We start from the raw sequence: 24,357 nt of genomic DNA, 5'->3' as shown, positions 1-24,357 counted from the left end.
TACACCAACAACAAGACAGAAGAAAGAGAAATTAAGGAGTGAATCCCATTTACAATTGCACCCAAAACCATAAGATACCTAGGAATAAACCTAACCAAAGAGGCAAAGAATCTGTACTCAGAAAACTATAAAGTACTCATGAAAGAAATTGAGGAAGACATTCCATGCTCATGGATTGGAAGAACAAATATTGTAAAAATATCTAAGCTACTTAAAGCAATCTACACATTTAACTCAATCCCTATCAAAATACCATCAATATTTTTCAAAGAAATGGAACATTAAATAATCCTAAAATTTATATGGAATCAAGAAAGACCCCAAATAGCCAGAGAAATGTTGAAAAAGAAAACCAAAGTTGGTGGCATCACAATTCCAGATTCTAAGCTCTAGTACAAAGCTGTAATCATCAAGACAGTATGGTACTGGCACAAAAACAGACATATAGATCAACGAAACAGGAGAGCCCAGAAATGGACCCCCAACTCTATGGTCAACTAATCTTTGACAAAGCAGGAAAGAATGTCTAATGGAAAAAAAAGACAGTCTCTTCAAAAAATGGTGTTGGGAAAATTGGACAGCCACATGCTGAAGAATGAAACTGGACCATATTCTTATACCACACACAAAATAGACTCAAAATGGATGAAAGACTTCAATGTGAGACAGGAATCCATCAAAATCCTTGAGGAGAACACAGGCAGCAACCTCTTTGACCTTGGCTGCAGCAACTTCTTCCTATAAACATCACCAAAGGCAAGGAAAGGCAAAAATGAACTACTGGAACTTCATCAAGATCAAAAGCTTTTGCACAGCAAATGAAACAGTTAACAAAAACCAAAAAACAGCTGACAGAATGAGAGAAGATATTTGCAAATGACATGTCAAATAAAGCACTAGGATCCAAAATCTATAAAGAACTTCTCAAATTCAACACCCAAAGAACAAATAATCCATTCAAGAAATGGACAGAGGACATGAACAGACATTTCTGCAAAGAAGACATCCAGATGGCCAAAAGACACATGAAAAAGTGCTCCACATCACTTGGCATCAGGAAAATACAAATCAAAACCACAATGAGATGCCACCTCACACCAGTCAGAATGGCTAAAATTAACAAGTCAGGAAATGATAGATGTTGGCGAGGATTTGGAGAAAAGGGAACCCTCCTATGTTGTCAGTGGGAATGGAAGCTGGTGCAGCCACTCTGGATAACAGTATGGAGGTTCCTCAAAAAGTTGAAAATTGAGCTACCCTATGACCCAGCAATTACACTACTAAGTATTTACCCTAAAGATACAAATGTAGTGATCCGAAGGGGTATGTGCACCCCAATGTTTATAGCAGCAATGTTCATAATAGCAAAATTATGGAAAGAACGTAGATGTCCATCAACAGATGAATGGATAAAAAAGATGTGGTGTATGTATATACAATGAAATACTGTGCAGCCATTAAGAGAAATGAAATATTGCCATTTACACAACATGGACGGAACTAGAGGGTATTACACTAAGCAAAATAAGTCAATCAGAGAGAGACAATTATCGTACGATCTCTCTGATATGAGGAATTTGAGAGGTAGGGGGTCATGGGGGGGTGGGGAGGGGAATGAAACAAGATGGGATCAGGAGGAAGAAAAACCACAAGAGACTCGTAGTCTCATGAAACAAACTGAGGGTTGCTGGGGGGTAGGGGGGTTAGGGGTAGGGTGGCTAGGTTATGGACATTGGGGAAGGTATGTGCTATGGTGAATGCTGTGAAATGTGTAAGCCTGATGAAACCTGTACTCCTGGGGCAAATAATATGTTATATGTTAATTTTAAAAATGTAAGAAAAAATAACCATATAAAACTTAAATTTTATATAAATGTAAACTATATAAAATGTAAATGTAAAATGTAAACTATATAAAATGTAAATATATATAAAATGTATTTTACATAAATATATAAAATATAAATATATAAAATGTACTATATAAAATGTAAATATGTAACATATATTTATGTTAATAAAATGTTTTTAAAATAACTATGTAAAATGTAAATATATATATGGTCATAATTGGTTATAATACCACTATCTTTTTTTATTATGTATATGATCTATGATGGTATCCTTTCTTTCATTCCTGACACTGGTCATTTGCATATCCCTTTTATTTTTTTTAATTTACCAGTCTAGCAAGGTTTTTATCAATTTAACTAATGTTTTCAATAACAAACATTCAGCATTGGCTATTTCCTCTGTTTTTTAAATACCTCATTGATAGCAAGCTTATATTTTTATTTTCCTTCATTCTACTTACTCTAGATCATGGGTTTGCAAACTACATCCCATAGGACAAATCTAGCCCAATTCTTGTTTTTGTAAGTAAAATTTTATTGAAATAAAGTCATACTTGTGAGTAGCTACAATAGACCATGTATGACCTGTATAATCCAAAGTATTTATTACCTGGCCTTTAACTGGAAAAGTTTACAGACCTCTGCTATAGATTTACTTTGACATTCTTCCACTAGCATAAGGTAGAAATCTAGGCCATTGATTTAAATTTTTTCTCCTTTTCTAAAATAAACACTTAAAGCTATCACTTTTTTCTCTAAAGGTGTAAATTTTAATCTATCATATTTTTGTTATTCAATTTAAAATATTTTTCTCATCTTCTTTGTTTTTGCTACTTTAATCTACAGGTTACATGCAAATGTCTTAATTTCTAAATGTTTTCAGTTTTTAATGAAAACTGATTTCCAATTTAATTCCACTGAGGTGAGCCAATGGTTTCTGATAATTCATCAAACATATTTTGGATGCGGATCAACATGCACTTGAATTTAATGTATTCTACCAGTTTTAAGTTTAGCACTCTGAAAACGTCCATTAAAGATGGATTATGATCTTAAGTTACACCACATTCTCTTTTTTTTAAGATTTTATTTGTTTATTTGACACACAGAGAGAAAGAACGAGAGCGTGCACAAGTAAACCGAGTGGCAGGCAGAGGAAAAGGTAGAAGGAGTCTCCCCAGTGATCAGGAAGCCTGACACGGGGCTCAATCCCAGGACCTTAGGAACATGACCTGAGCTGAAGGCAGCCACTTTACCAACTGAGATACCCAGGCACTCCAAGTTATACCACATTCTTAATGATGCTGTGTCTGTTGAGAGAAGTATTTTAAAATACCCAACTATGACAGTAGACTAGGCTATGTATTTAGTTCTGTCAATTATTGCTTCATGTATATGAATATACACACACATATATATATATAATATATAAATATACACTTAAATTAGATTTTCCTAGTGATTTGATCATTTTATTATTATGCAATATCTCTTTTCCTTTGGTAATACTCTTGTCTTGAGGTCTACATTATCTGTTATTGGTAAAGCCACTCTAGCATTTTAATGCTTTCTGTTTGATTGACATCTTTTAAAAAATCCCTTTATTTTCAACCTATATGTATATTTATTTTTAAAATGCATCTGCTAGAGGGCATATAGTTGGGTATGAGATTCTCCAGTCTGATAATCTCTGCCTTTTAATTGGAATGTTTAATCCATTTTTTAATTGGAATGTTTAATCCACTTATATTTATGTAATTTTTGGTATGGTTAAAATAAATCTCTTTATTTGTTCCTATTTGCCCCCATCTAATTCTTTTGAAATTGATGACATATGTTTACTCTAATATATTCAAATTACCATTTCAACATGTAACCAATATAAGACATTATTAGATGTTTTACCTTCTTTTTTTTAACTTTATTGAGGTATAATTGACAAATTATAAAAAAAATTAAAGGCAACATCATGATGATATGATATACATACACACCATTCTGAAATGATTCCTCCCATCTAATTAATTAACATATCCATCATTTTGCAAGCTTGGGTTTTTCGGGGTTTTTCTTTTGGTGAGAGCATTTAAGTTCTACTCTCATACAATATAGTTTTATAAACTGTAATCACCATGTTACACATTAGATCCTTAGACCTTTTTTATTGTATAGATGAAAGTTTATACCCTTTTACTAACTTCTCCCCATTTCCCCACCTCCCCATTCCCTGGCAATAATATTCTACTCTGTTTCTATGAGTTTGACTTTTTTTGATTCCACACATAATAGAATCTAAATGCAGCATTTGTCTTTTTCCATTTGGCTTATGTCACTTAGAATACTGTCCTCAAGGTCCATCTGTGTGTTGCAAATGGAAATTGTTTGGGGTCTTCTGTTCAAATCTTTAATCCATTTTGAGTTAATTTTCTGTGTGGTGTAAGATAAGGGCTCAGTTTCATTTTTTCCATGTGGCTACCCAGTTTTTCCAATACCACTTGTTGAAAAGATTATCTTTTACCCATTGAATATTCATGCCTCCTTTGTTCTAAATTAATTGGCCATACAGATATGGGTTTATTTCTGGCTCCTTCTCTAGTCCATTGATTTTATGCCAATACTATACAGTTTTGATTATTAAAGCTTTGTAATATAGTTTGAAATCACAAAGTGTGGTGCCTCCAGCTTTGTTCTTGTCAAGAGTATTTTGGTTACTTGGGATGTTTTATGGTTCCCTGCAAATTTAAGGAGTTTCTCTTTATATGAAAAATGCCATTGGAATTTTGATAGGATTTGCCCTGAATCTGTAGATTGCTTTGGGTAGTATGGCATTTTAAAAATATTCAACCTTCCAAACCATGAACACAGAAAATACTTCCATTTATTGGTGTCTTCCTCAATTTCTTTAAACAACATTTTATAGTTATCAGTGTATAGGTCTTTCACCACTTTAGTTAAATTTATTGTTAAATATTTCATTCTTTTTTACACAATTATAAATGGATCATTTTTTTAACTTCTGATAGTTCATTGCTAGTTACAGAAACACATTGGTTCTTCTACATTAATTTTTTGTCCTGTACCTTTACTGAATTAATTTATTCTAATAGCTTTTTGGTAGAGACCTTAGGGTTTCTATACACAATATAATGTCACCTGCAGATAGAGATGATTTTACTTCTTTTCCAATATGAATGCCATTTATTACTTTTCTTACCTAATCTCTCTGGTTAGGACTTCCAATACTATGTGAATAAGGGTGGTGAGAGTGGGTATCTTTGTCTTGGTCCTGATTTTAGAGTCATAGCCTACAGCTTTTTACCATTAAGATATTAACTATGATGTCACAATTTTCTCATCTGTAAGTCTTTGTACTCCTAAACCCTTTGGCTAAAATGCCCTTTCCAAAGCCCTCCTCACTGCCAACTTTCTACTCATTTTTCTCATGTCAGATTAATATAGTCAGTCCTAGAGAAGCAGTCTTGAAATCTTTTAGACCTGTGATGTCCAATGAGATAGCCACCAGTCATAAATACCTACCAAGTTCTTAAAATACAGATAGCCTGAATTGAGATGTGCTCTACATAGGAGATTGAAGGCTCAGTTTACAAAATTATAAAATTATGTTATTTATAATTTTATATTGATTACATATGAGATATTTTGGATGTACTGGGTTAATTAAAATATATTATTGAAATTTATTTTTATCTTTTTTAACTTTTTTAATGTAGCTACAACAAAACTCAAAATTACATGTGGCTTACATTATATTTCAATTGGACACACCTAGACTAGATGAGGAGGAGACCCTTTTTTCAATACCCTGTAGTTTTTTGCTTTAGATGTATTTATTTTATGTGTTACGGTAAATTTTATCCTATAGTAGACTACAAACACCTAGTTGTTGAATATTTTTAAAATGCCATACTACCCAAAGCAATCTACAGATTCAGGGCAAATCCTATCAAAATTCCAATGGCATTTTTCATATAAAGAGAAACTCCTTAAATTTGCAGGGAACCATAAAACATCCCAAGTAACCAAAATACTCTTGACAAGAACAAAGCTGGAGGCACCACACTTTGTGATTTCAAACTATATTACAAAGCTTTAATAATCAAAACTGTATAGTATTGGCATAAAATCAATGGACTAGGGGCTGTCTTGTTAACATGGTGATTTCAGTGTAAGGGTACTAAAATAAAAAAGTGAATCCCCATTATTCATAGACCTCATATTTGTAAATTTTCCTGTGCATCCAATTTACTTGTAATCAGTACTAGCACTGCTTTCACAGTCATTTATGGACAAGTAGAGAACAGCAAAAGATAGAAGCCATTCAATGCATATTCTCCTAGCTGGGGCCAAATGAGGTGATGTACTGCCTTCTTATTACAGCTGTCAAATTAAACAAGTGTTTCTTTTCAGTCTATTAGTGCCACTTCTCACATTTTTGTAACTTCATTTGGTGACATGGCTATTTAAAATGGCCTTGGAGCATAGTGCTAAAATGCTGTGTAGTATTTTGTAGCACAAGAGACTGTGATGTGTCTTATAGAGAAAATACATGTGTTGGATAGGCTCCCGCGGGCGTAATTATAGTGCTGTTGGCTGTGTGTTCTTAAACTAAAACACACATAAAACAAGATTATGTATTGGTCAGTTGAAAATGTTATGACCAGAGGCTCACAGGAACCTAACTCTGCATTTCCCCTAGGAGCAATGGTTCAGTATTTGCTGATTCAGTGTTCCAGCAACTTCACTAGAATTTACCACATTTGCTGAATGAATGAAGCCAGATCATTTGATTCCAAATCCAAATCTTATGCAGATGCAGTAATGGTATTAGTTAAAGCAGTGACTGTGGAGCCAAACTGCCTAGAGTTCAATCCTGGCTCTCTGATTTGCTAACTGTGTGATTGTAGGCAAATTACTTTTCTCTGCTTTTTTCTCACACTTAAAAATGTACATAAAACAGTAGTTGTTAATGGTTGTCAGAGGCTGGGTGTGGGCAGAGGGGACTGACCACAAGGAGGCAGGAGGAAACTTTTGGAATGAGGCAAATATTGTTTATCTTGATTATAGTGATAGTTACATAACTGTCTATGTTTTTCAAAACTCACAGAGCTAAGAAGGGTAAATTGTACTTTGTATGAATTATAACTTACTAAACCCGAGGTTTATTTTTTTTTAAGATTTTATTTATTTATTTATTTGACAGAGAGAAATCACAAGTAGATGGAGAGGCAGGCAGAGAGAGAGAGGGAGGGAAGCAGGCTCCCTGCCGAGCAGAGAGCCCGATGCGGGACTCGATCCCAGGACCCTGAGATCATGACCTGAGCCGAAGGCAGCGGCTTAACCCACTGAGCCACCCAGGCGCCCCCTAAACCCGAGGTTTAAAAAAGAGCAAGAGTTAAGATTAAAAGAATAAAGCATATGAAACATTTAATGCCCTACCCACTCACATAAATGCTAGCCATCATTCTGGTAACACTAGACAGGGAAAAGTTAGGAGGTCTAAGGAAAAGCTGAATGGACTTATGAACCAGGGTTCTAATTTAACTCTTTCAAATATTAGGTACAGGCTGAATTCGGTTTATGAGAGTTCCTTTGCTTCTTACAGAGGTTAAACTCCGTATGTGTGAAATATCTGCCCAAACCGGAGAGCCACACAGTAATGTGAGAAAGGGGACTGACTCTTCATGAGACAGCAATTCAGAATTACAGGACCCCATACGCCGGGGAGTGTAGGTCACCTCTCCAAAGGAGAATGCAGTGCATTGTGAAATGGAACATAAAGGAGCACATTTCTTTTAAGAACCTTGGTCCTTAATCCTAGTCAAGTCTCTATCGGTTCCTGGTCGACTATGAAGACAACCCAACTGCTCTAATGGAGTATGAACATACCTAAAACTCACAGAAATGCCATTGCCGAGAGGAAAGAAGAGCCAAATTTATCGGAACTGAAATGGTCTGAGTTTCTGGACGCGACTACGCGGTAGGATTCGGACACCCATTCACGTCCACAGTTCCACAACAGACTCGTGTGAGGAATGGGCTGGGTCATTTCACGCTGCTGTTTGCTTCCGGGATGTCTCAGCAGTTCCCACCCCCCAGGGCGCTGCTGACCCCGCCCAGGCACCCACCGGCAGTTACTGCCAGAATTTCATGGATGGCTGGGGCTGAGCCGGTAATAAAATACTGCACTTGGTCTCTTCCTCCAGGAGCAAGTGTGGTTTCGACCGCCAACCTGGGCCAGAAGTTCGACCCCAAAGTTCCCTCCATAAACCCCGCGGGACACCCACTGAATTCGCGTGCCTCGCACGTCCTGACAACAGTCGCGCGACAACCACCACGCACCTGAAGGCAAGGGCCACCAAGAGCGCGCTTTGCTTCCAGCTAACTTCGACTGGGACCCTGGCGCAACGAACCCAAAAGTTTGAGGTACAAGCTTACTTACCTTTGAGTTCACCCTCCGCAACCGCACTCCAGAAAGCGTTCTTCACGCCGGAAGTGCATTAATCCGCAGCACGTGGGGTTGCCAGGGCGCGCTTCACGTGACTGGGCGGGGCCTCGGGAACGTTGTAACCAATGGTAGCCCGAGGAGGCGGGGCCTGTGACGCGCCCGGACCTATCCCGGAAGTGGGGCTGAGGTGGGGGCGGGAAAGGGCGGGGAGGCCGGGGTGTGGAAAGTGTGGCGGCCCCGCCCCGTCTCTTGGAACTGCCGGGGCCGCCACCGCTGCTGCCGCCGCAGCTGTAGGGGACCGGCGCCAGTGCGCAGGCGAAAGGATCTCTTTCCCTGCTGAAAGGTGAAGACAGGGGGAAAGCTGGGGGGCCGGGACCAGCGCTAGGCAGAGTCGGAGAAGGCGGCCGGAGAAGGCGGCGGGCACCGAGTCCTGAACTAGGGAAGGAGGAAGGAAGGATGGCTGGGGGAACGGAGGCGAGCGCGGGACCTGCTAGGGCTCAGGCCCATGCGGGGCCCGGCCCCGCCGGGCCGGGGATGCCCGCAGGACAAGGGGGCTCCTGAGAGGCCGGGGCGACGGCACGGCAGGCTGGAGGGCGGAATGCAAGCCCGCTGCCAGAGGGCCAGGTGCTTTTGGCTAGGTCCCGTTATCCCCATCCTTCGCGGGGACGTGCGGCCTGGGCTGGGTCCCCCGCAGTGGGATCAGGGCGGCGGCGGAGGGCCGGGTGGCGCGGCGCGATGCGGGAAGGTCGCCGGCTTCTCTTGCGGTGGGACAATGGGGGCCGGGATTTGCTGCCCCCAGCGCGGGTGAGTGCCCAGGGCGGGTATCCCCCCACCCCCAGCGAGCTCATCTGCGACTTCCTTCCCCATCTCCCCACTTCTCCAGCAATGGTTGGAAAAGTTTATAGAGGCCGGAGTTAGAACGTGCCCACTCTTCTTGGGTGGGTGTTCTATAAATGAAAAAAATCTATTGATCCATGATGCTTGGAACGTAACCTGTCCGAGATGCGATGTTTCTCTGCCTGCGTTCCCGTTGTTCAAAAGCAAACAAACTTTTTGCGTAGTTCCCTCGGAAAAGCTACCATCTCCCCAGCCCACCATGGCGGATGAAATTGATTTCACTACTGGAGATGCTGGAGCTTCCAGCACTTACCCTATGCAGTGCTCGGCCCTGCGCAAAAACGGCTTCGTGGTTCTCAAAGGACGACCATGCAAAATAGTGGAGATGTCAACTTCCAAAACTGGAAAGCACGGTCATGCCAAGGTAAGTGCCCTTCCAGATCTCTCTTTGCGTTGGGATTTTGATCATTTGTGTTCCAGTACGGAACACGAGAGTTCCATATTTATAACTTTGCAATAATTACATTTTCTTCCTACCACAATTTGGGGGTGACCAGCTATTGCTTTGAACACTGAAAGGTAGCATTTCCTTTTTGGGCCTTTACAATGTTTCATTAGCTGATAACTGAAACTTTCCTGAATCCTAGTGACTTAGAATATCTGTTCAGTTTATAGATGAGAAATCCTGTTCTAACATTAACTTCATTTCTCTTATGCACTCTTATAATTGAATTACTGGGCTGTATATGATCCTGGGTTTCCATATGTCACGAAAGTGTTTAGTTGTTCACTGCTTCTCAATTCTATGACCACTGCATTTTATTTTTAAGAAAATAAAATTAGATGACCTTGGAAGGAGAAAGAATCTGTCATAATCAGCTTTGGTATTGTGCTGTGTGTATGTAATGAGTGATATACTTGGCAAAGATTACAGGTTTCCTGTTCTCCCTTCTTTGTTAGGTTCACCTTGTTGGAATTGATATTTTCACCGGCAAAAAATATGAAGATATTTGCCCTTCTACTCACAACATGGATGTTCCAAATATTAAGAGAAATGATTATCAAGTGAGTACTAACTTTCTTTAAAATGATGCTTTGTTTCTTAAAGTTGCAAATACATTCTATCGACTGTAATTTAACAAAAGCTGGTAGTAGTTTTGTAGATTTTTCTAACCAAATATTAGGCACTACCTATCTTAGAAATTGGAAAGATAGTGATAGTTATCCCTTGTACCTTATCTAGAATTGTGGTTAATTTGCTATTTTTTAAAAAATATTTTTGCATTTTTAGTTGAACATGTCTCAGACCACATGACTGCATATTGTGACTGAATAAGGTCAATGTTTAGCTACTATTGTTTTTGTTGTAAAATACTGCCAATTTAGATAACTCCCTCCCCAATGTTTTATTTCTTTTCACTTCTCAAACCTAAGATTTTTTTTTTTAAGATTTATTTATTTGACAGAGATCACAAGTAAGTAGGGGGGTGGGAGGGGGAAACAGACTCCCTGCTGAGCAGAGAGCCCAATGCAGAACTCGATCCCAGGACCCTAGGATCATGACCTGAGCTGAAGGCAGAGGCTTAACCCACTGAGCCACCCAGGCACCCCTCAAACCTAAGATTTTTAAGAAATCATTGGAATTCATGTTCCACCACCCAAGTTTGTGTATTAATCAATATAAGTCAGAATTTGGTATTCTTTTTTTTTTTTAATAAAAATAATTTTTTAAAATTTATTTTTAATTTATTTTCAGCATAACAGTATTCATTATTTTTGCACCACCCCCAGTGCTCCATGCAATCCGTGCCCCAACGGTTCCCCCAACCTCCCACCCCACCGCCACTTCTTCTTAAATAGGAAGTAAGTTGAAAGCCATTAATATAAAGAAAGTACATGGCCGCTGCATATGGTAAAGAACATGCAAAACTATGTAATTGTTTTATTTACATTTAGTGACCATGCTGTGACCTTTGGTTAAATTATAGGTATATACTTCCAACTTTTAGCTCCAGTTATGCATTTGGATAGGTCATGTTTAATGATAGCATTTTGTTGTTTTGGAATATTGGTGGTAACCAACCATTGACCTCATAGGATGTGGGAGCTCAGATTAATCATAACTAAAGTCTGTCTTGTAAGTCTTCAATCTCACTGTCAAGGATACATTTATAGAACTCTTTTCTGTTCATTTTACACAGTGAAAAATATAAGTGTGACACTTAGAGTTTTTTGTTTATTTTAAACTGATTTCTTACTTACTACACCTTTTATTGTGTTGCATAATCTTTAGAGCATGCTACCATCAACTACAATTAACATATGATTTCCTTTTACTCTTTGTCCACATGTAAAAATATTTTTACATAGTTTTAGTCTAGTAAGCAGTTTTATATTTTTACTTTCCCTCTTATAAATGTTTTCAAGGTTGTTTGGAGTGTTTGTAGAAATTTGAATTGTCTTATTACAATAATAGCATATGGGGGTTTTTTTCATCAGGTAATATGGGTTTGGATCTAGTTCTGTCACTTTCTGGCTGGATGACCTTGGAAAAATTACACAATCTCTCTGAGCCTTAGTTTTCCTTTCTACAAAGTAAGGATAATGTAAGGATTAAATGAGAAAATGTATCCCATAATTACCTCATCAGTAGATATGTACCAAAAAGTAGTTCTATTCTGCTCCCCCTTTCCTTGTATAAATATTCCATCTAATCATTTTATTATACTTGGAGCACCTTATTTAGACATGGCTTATAGTGGGTGTTCAATAAACTTTTGTTAAATGCATATGGGAGTATTCATTAAAGTAAGTATAATGCAGCTAAGGCTAAGCATAGAGTTTTCTTTTGCCAAAAATGGATTTCTCTTTTCATCCCTAACATGTGAATGCTTTGAATATTCAATATTCATTGTATACATTAATATGCATTCACTATAGAATGCTTTTGCCTTTGAGTGTTTCAGAAAGATAATATCAGTAATTTATCACTAATTACTGCTATGATCAAATTAATCAGTCATTGATTGGACCTCAAGATTTAACATAAAGGAAAAATTTGGTTTGGGTTTTATTTGGGAATATAGTAGGCTCTAGGGGAATGAGGTAAGTGAACACAAGATTTTAAATAAAAACAGGACTACTGACAATGTCAAGCCACATAGGAACCTTAGGCAAAAAGGAAAAATCAGTAATTCAAATTCTGTCTTATTTAAATTTTGAAATTGTGTTCATCATGGAATTTTTGCATTAATTCTAATTTTAAAATATTTGATCACTGAAAAGTTTTTCTGTTGCCACCTTAAATTTTGTACACAAAATTAGTGCCTCACTTGCCTTATCCTGTCTCAACCTTTGGTATGTAGTCTACACTGTATCATGGATAAAAGAATGACTCAAGCCAGACAGGCTGGGTCCAAATCCTTACTTTAACACTTAAGAATTATATGAACTTACGTGGCAAGTTACTTAACCTCTTGCCTGTTTTTCTCTATTTATAAAATGAGGATAAGAATAATAAACTCCTCGGGATGCCTGGGTGGCTCAGTTGGTTAAGCAGCTGCCTTCAGCTCAGGTCATGATCCCAGCGTCCTGGGATCAAGTCCCACATCTGGCTCCTTGCTCTGCGGGGAGCCTGCTTCTCCCTCTGACTCTGCCTGCCACTCTGTCTGCCTATGCTCGCTCTCGCTCGCTCTCTCTCTGACAAATAAATAAATAAAATCTTTAAAAAAAATAATAAAATAATAAAATAATAAACTCCTCAAGGGATCATTGTGAGGTTTAGTTAGTTAACACTTAGAGCAGTGCCTTGTACAGTAAGTACTCAGTAAGCACATCCCTTTGTTATCAAGTCAACATATAATACTTATTTCTGTTCATTTAAAAAATTGAGCTCTGTGAGTCTTTTCAGTTATATTTATTGTGCTGTGGTGGTCTTCATGAACCTATCCACACTGAATAAATCTAAGATATAAACCTGAACTTGGGAGGAAAAAGCTTCTATCGAAGACAATATTGGAACAATTGGCAAGTTTGAGTGGACTATATATTAAATAATATTTTAGCAATACTACATTTTTTAATTTTGCAAAATAAGCTGATTAAATAAGAGTTTGCTTTCTTAGGAAAACACACGGAAGTATTAATCGCTAAAGAGTTGTGATGTTTGAACATACTCTCAAATGGTTCGGTAAAAAGAAGAAAAGAATAAGAATGTATACTGTATGTATTTTATGTATTCCTATACCCAGAAAGAGAAAAAATGCACATGTAGTTAAATGTTAATAGTGGACAAGTCTGAGGGAAAAATATGGGAATTTGATTTTGTAACTTTTTGGTATATCTGAGAATTTATAATTTATATAAAAAGATAAAATAATTTTCATTAATTAATTCTATTTTTCTATAGTTTCGTTTTATTTTTGAAAACTTTACTTTTATTTCACATAATTTATTTTAATAAGATGTTTAATTTTTAAAATATGTTTTACTAGATGTTTTATAATGTCTATACATTTTTTATTTGAAATGCTTTTTATTTCATCACACATTTTAACTTCTGAATTCTTAACTCTTTAGAAATAAAAACCACCATTATATAAATAAATACTGAGTATCAGTATTATTATTTGGCTTTTATGTTTTAGTCACTAATGACAGTGGAAACTTTAATTCTTAAAATAGACAAATTCTACTTCAGGGAATTGCTAAAAGGGCCTAAATCAAAAATCTACCTTGTAAGCCTGTGGCTAATTGTTTAAAATTATATAATAAATGATCTGGGAAAACTGGACAACCACATGCAAAAGAATGAAATTAGACTATCATACATCATACACAAAAATTAACTCAAAATGGGTTAAAGACTTGAATATAAGACCTGAAACCACAAAACTAGAAGAAAATGTTGGTGGCAAGCTTCCTGACATTGGCCCTGGCATTAAGTTTTTGGATCTGACACCAAAAGCAAGGCAGCAAAAGCAAAAATAAACAAGTGGGACTACCTCAAACTAAGAAACTTCTGTAAGAAACTTTCTGCAAAGGAAACCATCAAGATGAAAGGGCAATCTACTGAATGGGAGAAAATATTTGCAAAGCGCATATCCAATAATATCCAAAATACATAAAGAATTCAACTCAGTGGGAGGAAAAAAACCCAAAAAACAAAAAACCCAAGCAATTTGATTTAAAAATGGGCAGAGGATTTAAATAGACATTTTTCTGAAGAAGAGATACAAATGGCCAACAGGTATAGGAGAAGAAGTCCAAAATCACTAATTGCCAGGGAAATTCAAATTAAAATCACAATGAGATATTACCTCATACCTGTTAGAATGGCTATTATCAAAAAGACAAAAAGTAACAAGTGTTGGAGAAGATTTGGAGAAAAGGAACCTTCATGCACTGTTTCTGGGAATATAAATTGGTACATCCACTATTGAAAACAATATGGAGGTTCTTCAAAAAATAAAAGTAGAACTACCATATGAACCTCGTATACCACTTCTGGGTATTTATATAAAGAAAATGTAGGGGTGCCTGGGTGGCTCAGTGGGTTAAAGCCTCTGCCTTCGGCTCAGGTCATGGTCCCAGGGTCCTGGGATCAAGCCCCGCATCAGGCTCTCTGCTCCGCGGGGAGCCTGCTTCCTCCTCTCTCTCTGCCTGCCTCTCTGCCTACTTGTGATCTCAGTCTGTCAAATGAATAAATAAAATATTTTTTAAAAAAAAGAAAGAAAATGTAAACACTAATTTCAAAAGATAGATGCAACCAGATGATCATTGCAGCAATATTTACAAGCCAAGGTATGGAAACAATCTAAATGTCCATTAATGGACAAATGGATAAAGAAGATGTCATATATATATACACAAGGGACTACTACTCAGCCATAAAAATGTTAGGAAATGTTGACATTTGCAACAGCCTGGATGGACCTTGAATATATTATGCAAACTGAAATAAGAGAGAGAAAAGTAGTATGTGATTTCACTTACATGTGAAATTAAAAAACAAATGAACAAGAACAAAACAAAACTACAGAGAAGATTAGTAGTTGGTTATTAAAAAGGAAGGGGTGGGAGATGAGCAAAATGGGTAAAGTGGGTCAATTGTACAGTGACAGATGGTAACTAGACTTATTGTAGTGATCACTTTGTAGTATATACAAAGATTGGTATGATCAAGAAAAACCACACTTCTGCTTCAACCTCGTGTCCCATTCCTTTACCAACCACCTTACATATGTTTGAGTGACATAAAGATGAGTTAAAAGTATTTGTGGTTGCTTGTAGGATGGTTTTTATGTTTTTGAGATTTTAGACATGCACAAAAGCTGAAATCTCTTGTTGAGAGTCATAGCCAGATTTGGTAGTGCCATTGAAGAGAGCTTTGAAATCTATCTCTGTGGTATGCTTGTGTTATATCATAGTAGTTACAGGAAGGTAAGTGTCATATCTTTGACCCCTTTTGTGTTTGTCAATGATAGCATCTTGAATTCTAAACAACTGCCTTTTATAAAATCTGTTAAAAATACAGGAATACTGATGGTGTATATGCTTTGAGAATAAATGAGTACAGCCTATTTCCTCATTCCTAGAATAAAAAAAAATTGAGTGATATCAGAATTGCCCTTTCGAAGGTTAGACTGGGTTTGTCTCATTAATGTCATCAACATTCGTGTTTGTCTTTAAAAAAATCTGATGTTTTTAATAGTAAACTGAACACCCAAAAGTTTTCCACCAAAGTTTGTCATAATCAAGTTATAAAACACATTGTAATCATAGAAAACAAAAATTAACTTTATCTGCATGAATGGGAAAACAGTTAAATCAGTTACAATCTATCTATACAGTTGTGAAGTGATTAAAGAGACTAAGGTAGTTTCTTAGTTTCCAATTTGGAAAGATTTCCTCCCTTCCCTCCCCATGTCTGAACCCTAGGTAGGGCTAGAGAGCAGGGCAGCCCCTTGGATAATGTAGCAACATTAGGTGCATCTTCTCAATGGAGCTGTTGTAGAAGGTGTCAACGTCTTGAAGAGTCCTCTTGTCATCTTCTGTCACCATGTTGATGGCCATAAGCCAAGAGCCAAATCATCCACCACAACCAATTCTGTGGATATAGTTTTCCCCTTTGGGGGGAAAGTCATAGTTGTGACTAAAGAAACCTGCTATCCATTGATGCCTCTGGTCTAGTATGAAGGAAGAGGATAGCTTCAGCATGTGAATGAGAAGAGAGCACAATCTATCCAGAAGGGATTGAAGTATATGTGTAGGCAGCCAAAGGAAAGCAAAGGAAACAAACATCCCCTCTCCCCCAACAACCTAAGGCATGCCAGATTTTATTCCAAGTTGCTACTTTCCTGGAGAGGGGCACAAGCAGGCCCCTTGGAAAGGGAATCACTTTAGATTCCCTTTTATTTTTTTTTTTAAAGCAGCTATATTTGTATTGTGTACATAAATGTGAATTCTTTAGGACATACTATATATAGATTTGGGGGAAGGTGGTATGCAGGAAGAAGTGAACTTGCATTTTTAGTCTCTACAGCTCTTCTACTTTTGTATGTTCAACATTTTTAAGCTCTAAGAGTATATTAATGTGTTACTCTGTACCTATACAAATTAATGTGGATTGCAACTTAACTATGTAAATATTACAAAGAGTGAATATAATCTAATCAGTGCAAATTGTATAATTTATTTTAATAGCTAATATGCATTCAGGATGGTTACCTTTCCCTGCTGACAGAAACTGGTGAAGTTCGTGAGGATCTTAAGCTGCCAGAAGGTGAACTAGGTAAAGAAATAGAAGGAAAATACAATGCAGGTGAAGATGTACAGGTAAAGACCTATGGGGAGATTGCTTTTTATAAAGACTTCGGCCTAATCTAGTTAGCAAAATATGCCAACTATGAAATACAGTTCTTAAATACTGCCGAAATGGAAAATGATCTCTGTAAGAGTTTTCCTGTGATACCCTTAAAGACCCATTACCAAAGAAAGTATTAAAGTTCACCTTTTGCTAGGTAGACACTGCCAACCCCAAATTTGTTTTGAAGATCAGCATCTGCACTATTAAGAATGAGAAAAGTATTATGGGAATGCTAAAGCATGAAGATGATTTACCCCATCTTTGTTATAACTCTCAGAAGTGTAACATCTACTGAATATTGAGGCAATTACAGCTCCTTTCTCCCTATTCCCTGGAATTTATCTTAAAACCACAATTTGAGAAATTTTGCTTTGGAAATCTGTGAAGGAAGTTGATTATCTAGTCTTGGGATGCTTCTTTCCAAAATCAGTGTGTATAAAATATCTGTAAATATCCAGTATGTAATAAGTAAAATATATCTTATAGAGTATTGCCTTCTGAATAACTTTTTGCCTGCATTTTTCCATTCTAGGTGTCTGTTATGTGTGCAATGAGTGAAGAATATGCTGTAGCCATAAAGCCCTGCAAATAAATGGGACCATCAGGCATGAGCAAAATGTTTAGGTCTGGACCAACCACAGATCTAAAGTTTGGTTCTAAGTTGTCACCAAAGCTATTGCCTTCATAAGCAACCTCATTTCTTTTTTAATTGTTTTGAAATTATACTGAGTTAGTTTTACAGGCGTTTGGTAATTTAAAAGAATCAAGATGTAAAATTCTGGGTTTTTTTAGTTTTGTAGGTGTCTCCCCTATACCTTTCCTGTGGTTTTCAGTGAGTCCAAGAAACAGATAAGATGGCTTCAGCAGATATGATTTGTCTGAGCAAATCGTTCCTGAATTTTAGTTGATAAACCAGGGTTTTAAATCAGACAATGTAGCATCTAGTGGTATTGAAGTACCACATTTAAGTTGAATTGTTCTGCATTAATTTCAGACTTATAGAATAAGTAGATTATGTATTGGAATTGTCACAGCTTCAGCCCGTGTGTGGCAGGCACAAATCCTTAAACAGAAATCATGTTATTGAAAAGTGTCGGTTATCTTGGTAGGCATGTGCAGCCACCTGTATTACCTCAGTCATACTTTTCTTTGCCAAATTGTTGGAGGACTAAACATAACCTATATAGTGATTTGATACCTGCTAGTGGTTGACAAAGAGGCATTGAACTGTCTGGTGACTATTATTAGCCAGTCAGATTATAAAGGAGTCTGCAAGGAACAGTGGCACAGTGAGTTGGTTAGAGCTCCAGGTCTTTACTGGAGGCCTGTGTAATCAGCATAAAAATAGGAAGTTTCTTTCTAGTTATGTTTTTGCTTTTTCCTTTTGTTCTCTCTCTGTATTTAAAGGAGTGACCTGCTTTATAGGACATTATACAGTGCTTTTTTTCAATTATGTTAAATAAATTGTTGTTATTTATAGTAGTCACTCCTTTCCAACCATTTTTAAGGAGTTTTTTTTTACATTAAAATATTTAATTGTCTGACAAAAACTGGAAATTCTTACTTTAAATTGGTTTGGAACATTGTCAAATTTATGTACATTTTTTCTAAAGTGAAATGAAAGTAAATCATGGAAGAAGAGTTATTTTATACGATAATTATTTTACTTATTTTAAGAAGTACATGTATTTTTTTCTTCTGATTGTTATTTACTTAATTCAGTTACTGGTATGAAACATAACTAGGAAAGAATTCTACAAACCAAATTATTTTAAAAACTGTTTTAGGTGAGTCAGCTACATTTCTCTTTAGTCTTTTGGACTGTGTATATCTTATTTCCAGGATTCTAGACATGGGTTTGTGAGGACCTTTGACTTAATAACAATCATATTGAAATGAAACTTAGAACAAAATCACTTCTTTACTAATACCTTCATTCTCTAAGACTAAATATGACACCGTTCCCATCATCCCTTGCCCTCTGGAAGGCCTTTGTTTCTATCATCTAGAGGAAAACATACATGATGCTGTAACTCATCTAATCAGTGACTGAATATAGCATTAGGAATAGAAGATCCCAAAGGTTTCAGTTACTTAATTTGTGCACATTTTTAAATCTTGCATTGGCTTCAGCAAACCCAAGAAATAAGATACTTTAAGAGAAATGCAAGGAGAATTCTAAAGCACAAGAAATACTGAGGTTGTATTTAATCATTTTAGTGTAACATTTTAGCTTTTTCCTATCTAAAGCACAATTAGGAACTAGGCTAAATTCTTTCCAGTATTCCATTTAAGTATCTACTATATTCTGCTCTAGTTTTTTAGTACTCTGTACCATGTGTTTTACTTATTGCTGGTTAGTATTGTTACCCACAGGAATCCCAGGAAGTTCTCAATCTGTGCTGCTTGCTGGTCACTCATATGACCCCAGTTAACCATATTAGTGTTCTGGTTTACTATTAATTCTGGATTAGCATGCCCTTGTTGTTCCTAACTTGTCAAACTTCACATAAATACATTTCCAGTTGTGAGGTAAGCATATATAAATTATAATAATGCATCTCTTATCTTCCTACCTTGAATGGCAAAAGCTATTTATGCATAAATATTTTAAGTACAATAATGAAGTGTAAATACTCTTCTAACATATAATTATAAGTATAGATTTTAAAGATACGGGACTGTTTATTTTCACATAAGTCAATATATGTTTCTCTAGAACAAAATATTTCATTTAGTAAAGCTTTATAAATTATATTAAAAAGGAAGCAGGTAAACATATTTTTTAACATAGAACAGAAGTGACTTCATTCTTTTTTGACATCAGAAATATTAAAAGTTGACTCTTAGTATTTGTTGTACTTTTTTGTAGCAAATGTTAAATATCACAGGTTACCATGTATAGAATGTAGACTGTCCTGTTACTAGATTATACAATGATAAATCATTTTTGTCTGCAGGCATTTCACCAATTTATATACAATATTAACAAGTGAAATATTTGTTTCTTTCTAGAGCAACTTTTATTTCTACTGTGAAGACTTTGTTATATCTTATTTGCTACTACAAAGTTGTATACCCTCTGAAATAGATCAAGTCATTGCTACTTTGACTTATAGCATTTGCATCATCAACATAATATGATGTTTCTTTCACTCTCCCCTCCAAGGGCTGTCTGTCACTTGAAATCGTTGCTAACCAAGCTCTTGAATCCGTTACCATTTATGGTACAAAATACTGTACCAATGCTTTATAACGATTACCAAAACTCTCCTGCAGCCAGAGCATGATATCTTTAATAGGAGATGCTATCATAAAATGTTTAGGTTATAAAATTTGGGGACACAATTTTTCATTATAGCACAACATGAGTGTGTGCATATGCACACATAGCTTTGTATGTTTGTTCTTTTTACAAAATCCTTCCAACTCTTAAAAGTACTGTAGTCTGGTAGTGCCTCAAATGTTGGTAAGTTTTTTTTTTAATTTACAACTTTTCCAGAATTTGTTTTGTAACTAAAGTTTCTCAATTAGATTATTTCTAGTTGAGCTGTAATTTGAATGCATTGTTCTCAGGGCTGTTTGTGCTAAGAGCTGAAGTTGCATTATTTTAAAGCTAACTGCCTGAAAATATATTGCAAAAACTTCCCAAATTATAATACAATGATACATGCAAATAGAAAAATCCTTAACATCAACATACTTAACCTATATGCTAAGTATTAAAGAAAAAAAATGGGAGAACTGGTCACATCTATACTGGAATCTTGCCATATTTTTTTCATTTTGGAATAGAATTTGATAGTCTTATCTTAGAACCCAAACCTTAATGATATACCTGAAAGCATTCCTTTGGCATGGACCCCAAAGATAGTTTTTAGAGCCAGAGAAAGATGTAGTGGCTCTCAAACATATTTAAGGACAACAGATCAAAAATTCATAATGCTCTTTTGTGTACATGAAAATGTTTACACACTGAATTCTATAGTATGAACTGGAAACAAATTTACTATGAGAAAATGTGGCTCTTAGGCAAAATAAGAGCAAACTATAAGCATATTTCCATAAACCATGTGTTATATTGAACTGATCAACAGATTAAAATTTTCTAACTTAGGCATAATATTTTATAGTTTTTAAGTCTTTTTTTCCTCCTAGCATTCAGACAAGTAATAGACAACAAAGGCTATGAAAAATTTATTGTGGAAAAAAATCTTAAAATTGAGGAAATTCAATCTATTAACTTTATTCTATTAAATTTTTTTTCCCTGAATTGGATATATGGCATCATTATTTGATTTTAGCAGGGAACATTTGGATTTAGCTTATGGAACACAGATGTTCTGTGAGAACATGACTTGAAGTCACTGTATAATTTAATGTTTCCCCATTCAGTATACATCTAGACATCAACTTAACTACCAAGTGAGGTCAAGTGCCTGAAAAGTGCTGCTACATCTAATTAGCTAGTTTTCCTTATGTCAAAGATGCATCTTATAGCAATGCATATGAGGCTTTCACCTACTAGAAATATACTTGTTGCCAAACTTTACCAACCACCACTATTCCTCTCGCCTTAGAATTGGGTAAAACCCATTTTACAATTGAGAGAGAGAGGTTCTTTTATTTATATGAAGAAGTCCCTAACACTATTTCTTGGTATTGGTAGACTTAGATTTAATCTTAGTTTGAGACTATATTTTTTAAAAACTCTGGATGCTAAACTATATTCAGTGATGACTGTACAGCTTGTCGTGAGTCATAGTTATGATCTTTCTTGAGAGGAATTCTTTATTATGGTTAATACCTACTATAAATAAGCACTCTTGTGCTTGTTATAAAATATAATGCAAATACTAGTTCTATGCTAGAACAATGAAAATGACTAGTTCCATACTATTATGTACTTGTGTTCTCCTCTCCAAAAGGGAAATAGTTGAAATGGCATTGTCTAATCCAGTGGCACGATATTAATAACACACTTGGTTTTAGGTATAGGAGAATTCTTGCTTTTATCTACAGAGACTCATGTTTTAGCTAAAAATTTAAAATCGTAACATCTGTAGTATGGATATTATAATTGTGCATTTTACATTTCAGAAATGGGTAAAATTCAAATGTTGTCTTTGGCTATACTAAAATATTGAAATCCTTTACATTATAGATAATGAACATCAATTGTAACTTTTTGTTACATTAGATATATTTGTCTGGTAACTTCATCAGTTATATTAAATAAAAATAAAGTCAACTTAACAACTTGCCCTATTCTTGTACATATGCATTCCTAAAACCGTTTCGTACTAGAAAACAGTGTGGATTAAGGTGTTTAGCACTTTAAAAAGAAAATCTAACTTGTCTTCACCATGTTTTTATAGTCTGAATCCTTATTAGAGAACACCCTAGCTTTATGGCTAAGAATGTTAATTTTTAAATTTAGTTCTATATTTGAGTACAATTTTGTTTTTATTTTTAAGCTTTTAATAGTTTTAAAATATGTAAAATAGTCCCATGGTTCAAAATTCTGTAGTTACAAGAGTGAAAACATATTCCCATCTTCATCCTTTTCCTTGCATTCTTCCAAAGACATTTAATGCAAGAGCAATTAATGTCCCTCCCTTACCCCTGATCTCCCAGACTCAGGTGTTCTCTACCAACATTGCTTTCCTCTTCCCACAGTGATATGAATGGTGTGATGAGTCCCTGAAGCAAACCCTTCATCCTTTTTCCAATCCTATGTGTAATCTATACCATTTGGACAGTTTTATCTCTAGATAGCCCAACCGTTTCTTCCTTTTACACACTGTACCATTCTAGAACATCTCCCACTCCGGCATATGAATCATGCCAAAAGACTACCATGGCAGTTGTGACCTCATATCCATGGCCAATATTATTGATATCCATACCTTTCCAAATCCAGTGAGATAATTGCGCAATAAAGGAAGTACCAGATTAGAGTCTTCCAGCTCTTAGTCCCATTCTTTTTACCATTTGCAAATATCAGTAGCCTGGTCTCCCAGAGGGAAGCATGGGAGGAAAAAAAGAAGAGTGAAAAAGCTAATTATTTATTATGTATCAGCCTGTCTTAATCTCCTCTCCTCCATCCCCAATCTTGTAATTAAATTCTATCCAAATAGGTGTTCTGTGGAATTGCCACATTTAGAACTCATACTATCTACCTAAAGTATGTGTTCCACTAGGAATTTAAAATATCTACATGTGTACTGCAGAGATATTGTGGGCTGGGTTACAGACCACTGCAGTAAAGCAAATACCAAAACAAAGAGAGTCAAATGAATTTTTTGGTTTACCAGTACATGTAAAAGTTACATTTACAGTATACTATAGTCTGTTAAGTGTGCAATCCCATTATGTCTAAAAGGGCAAGATACATACATGAATTTAAAAAGACCTTATTGCTAAAAAATGCTAGCCATTATCTGAGCTTTCAGCAAGTCATAATCTTTTTGTTGGTGGAGAGTTTTACCTCAGTGTTGATGGCTGCTGACTAGTCAGGTTGAGTAACTTTGGCAAATTATTAAAATAAGGCAACAATGGAATTTGCTGCATTAATTATTCCTTTCATAAACCATTTCTCTGAGGCATACAATGCTGTTTGATAGCATTTTACCCATAGTAGACCTTCTTTCAAAATTGGAGTCAATCCTCTCAAACCTCAGACACTGCCGCTGCTGTGTCAACTTTTATATTCTAAATCCTTTATCGTCATTTTAGTAATCTTTACAGCATCTTCACGAGGAGTAAATTCCATCTCAAGAAACCCGCTTTCCTTGTTCATCCATAAAAAGCAATCCCCAAACCATTAAAGTTTAATGTGATTTCAGCAATTCAAATATGGTAATAATGAAAAGCGAAATATTGTGAGAATTACCAAAATGTGACACAGAGATACGAAGTAAGAAAATGGTGTTGGAAGAAACGATGGGTTTGCTAGACTCAGTTGCTACAACCTTCAATTTGTAAACAACAACAAGAACAACAACAAAGCAACAAGTATCTGTGAAGTGCAGTCAAGCAAAGCACAAGATGAGGTATGTTAACACTCCCCTGATATATTCAGCAGGATCAGTTGCAACCACTGGGTGTGTTTGGGCTAAAAGGGACCCACCTACAAGGTTGCATTAATTCATTGTCCAATTTGAGATTTATTTCTGGATCCAGTTAAAATAATTTTGGGGCCACACTCTGGGCATGTCAACTTGTGTCCCAGTGTTTTGGAGGGTGGAAAAAGCTTGGCAACCTCAGTTGCTGTCAGATTCCTAGCACAGATTTTAATTAGGAGAATGGAAACTCACCTACCTAACACTTTG

The 24,357-nt window shown here is 36.1% G+C and overlaps 1 protein-coding gene, 1 long non-coding RNA gene and 1 other non-coding gene across 6 annotated transcripts in view; 1 reads left to right on the top strand and 2 right to left on the bottom strand.

Annotated features, from left to right (window-relative positions):
• The window catches only part of LOC106006187, a 101,573-nt gene extending 93,181 nt beyond the window's left edge, over positions 1-8,392 (bottom strand). Inside the window, exon 1 of one of the 2 annotated variants that reach the window (XR_006609153.1) lies at positions 8,314-8,392. This is a non-coding gene — a long non-coding RNA (uncharacterized LOC106006187). The remainder of the gene's footprint in view (positions 1-8,313) is intronic. The other variant, XR_001180119.2, reaches the window with a different exon arrangement.
• Positions 8,393-8,520: 128 nt separating this feature from the next.
• EIF5A2 (eukaryotic translation initiation factor 5A2) lies at positions 8,521-22,288 on the top strand. Of its 3 annotated transcripts, XR_006609152.1 has the most exons (6): positions 8,521-8,662; positions 9,381-9,580; positions 10,117-10,221; positions 16,861-16,992; positions 17,556-19,555; positions 20,039-22,288. XR_006609152.1 is itself a non-coding variant. In XM_004756571.2 (5 exons), exons 2-5 carry the CDS (start codon positions 9,416-9,418, stop codon positions 17,579-17,581), a joined length of 384 nt encoding a protein of 127 aa, XP_004756628.1. In that variant the 5' UTR covers positions 8,521-8,662; positions 9,381-9,415; the 3' UTR covers positions 17,582-22,288. The 3 variants fall into 3 exon arrangements, 2 of the variants coding, with proteins under 2 accessions (XP_004756628.1, XP_004756626.1); XM_004756571.2 differs by having other exon boundaries at positions 16,861-16,948; positions 17,556-22,288; XM_004756569.2 differs by having other exon boundaries at positions 17,556-22,288.
• LOC123394635 lies at positions 16,420-16,562 on the bottom strand. Its single transcript, XR_006609387.1, has one exon. It is a non-coding gene; the product is annotated as a small nucleolar RNA SNORA67 (small nucleolar RNA).
• Positions 22,289-24,357: the final 2,069 nt, after the last annotated feature.

This window comes from Mustela putorius, unplaced genomic scaffold, assembly GCF_011764305.1.
Source record: "Mustela putorius furo isolate JIRA1106 unplaced genomic scaffold, ASM1176430v1.1 tig00003834_pilon_pilon_pilon, whole genome shotgun sequence".
Lineage (NCBI taxonomy): Eukaryota > Metazoa > Chordata > Mammalia > Carnivora > Mustelidae > Mustela > Mustela putorius.
The sequence above is the reverse complement of the archived record's forward strand: the minus strand, read 5'-3'. Positions and strand labels throughout refer to the sequence as shown.

What these genes read in the sequence shown, in the direction of transcription:
- EIF5A2 (XM_004756569.2), top strand. Translation starts at nt 9,416, where the DNA reads ATGGCGGATGAAATTGATTTCACTACTGGAGATGCTGGAGCTTCCAGC. An exon ending in GAAAGCACGGTCATGCCAAG is followed by an intron (nt 9,581 to 10,116) that starts GTAAGTGCCCTT and finishes CTTCTTTGTTAG; the next exon opens with GTTCACCTTGTTGGAATTGA. An exon ending in ATGCAGGTGAAGATGTACAG is followed by an intron (nt 16,993 to 17,555) that starts GTAAAGACCTAT and finishes TTTCCATTCTAG; the next exon opens with GTGTCTGTTATGTGTGCAAT.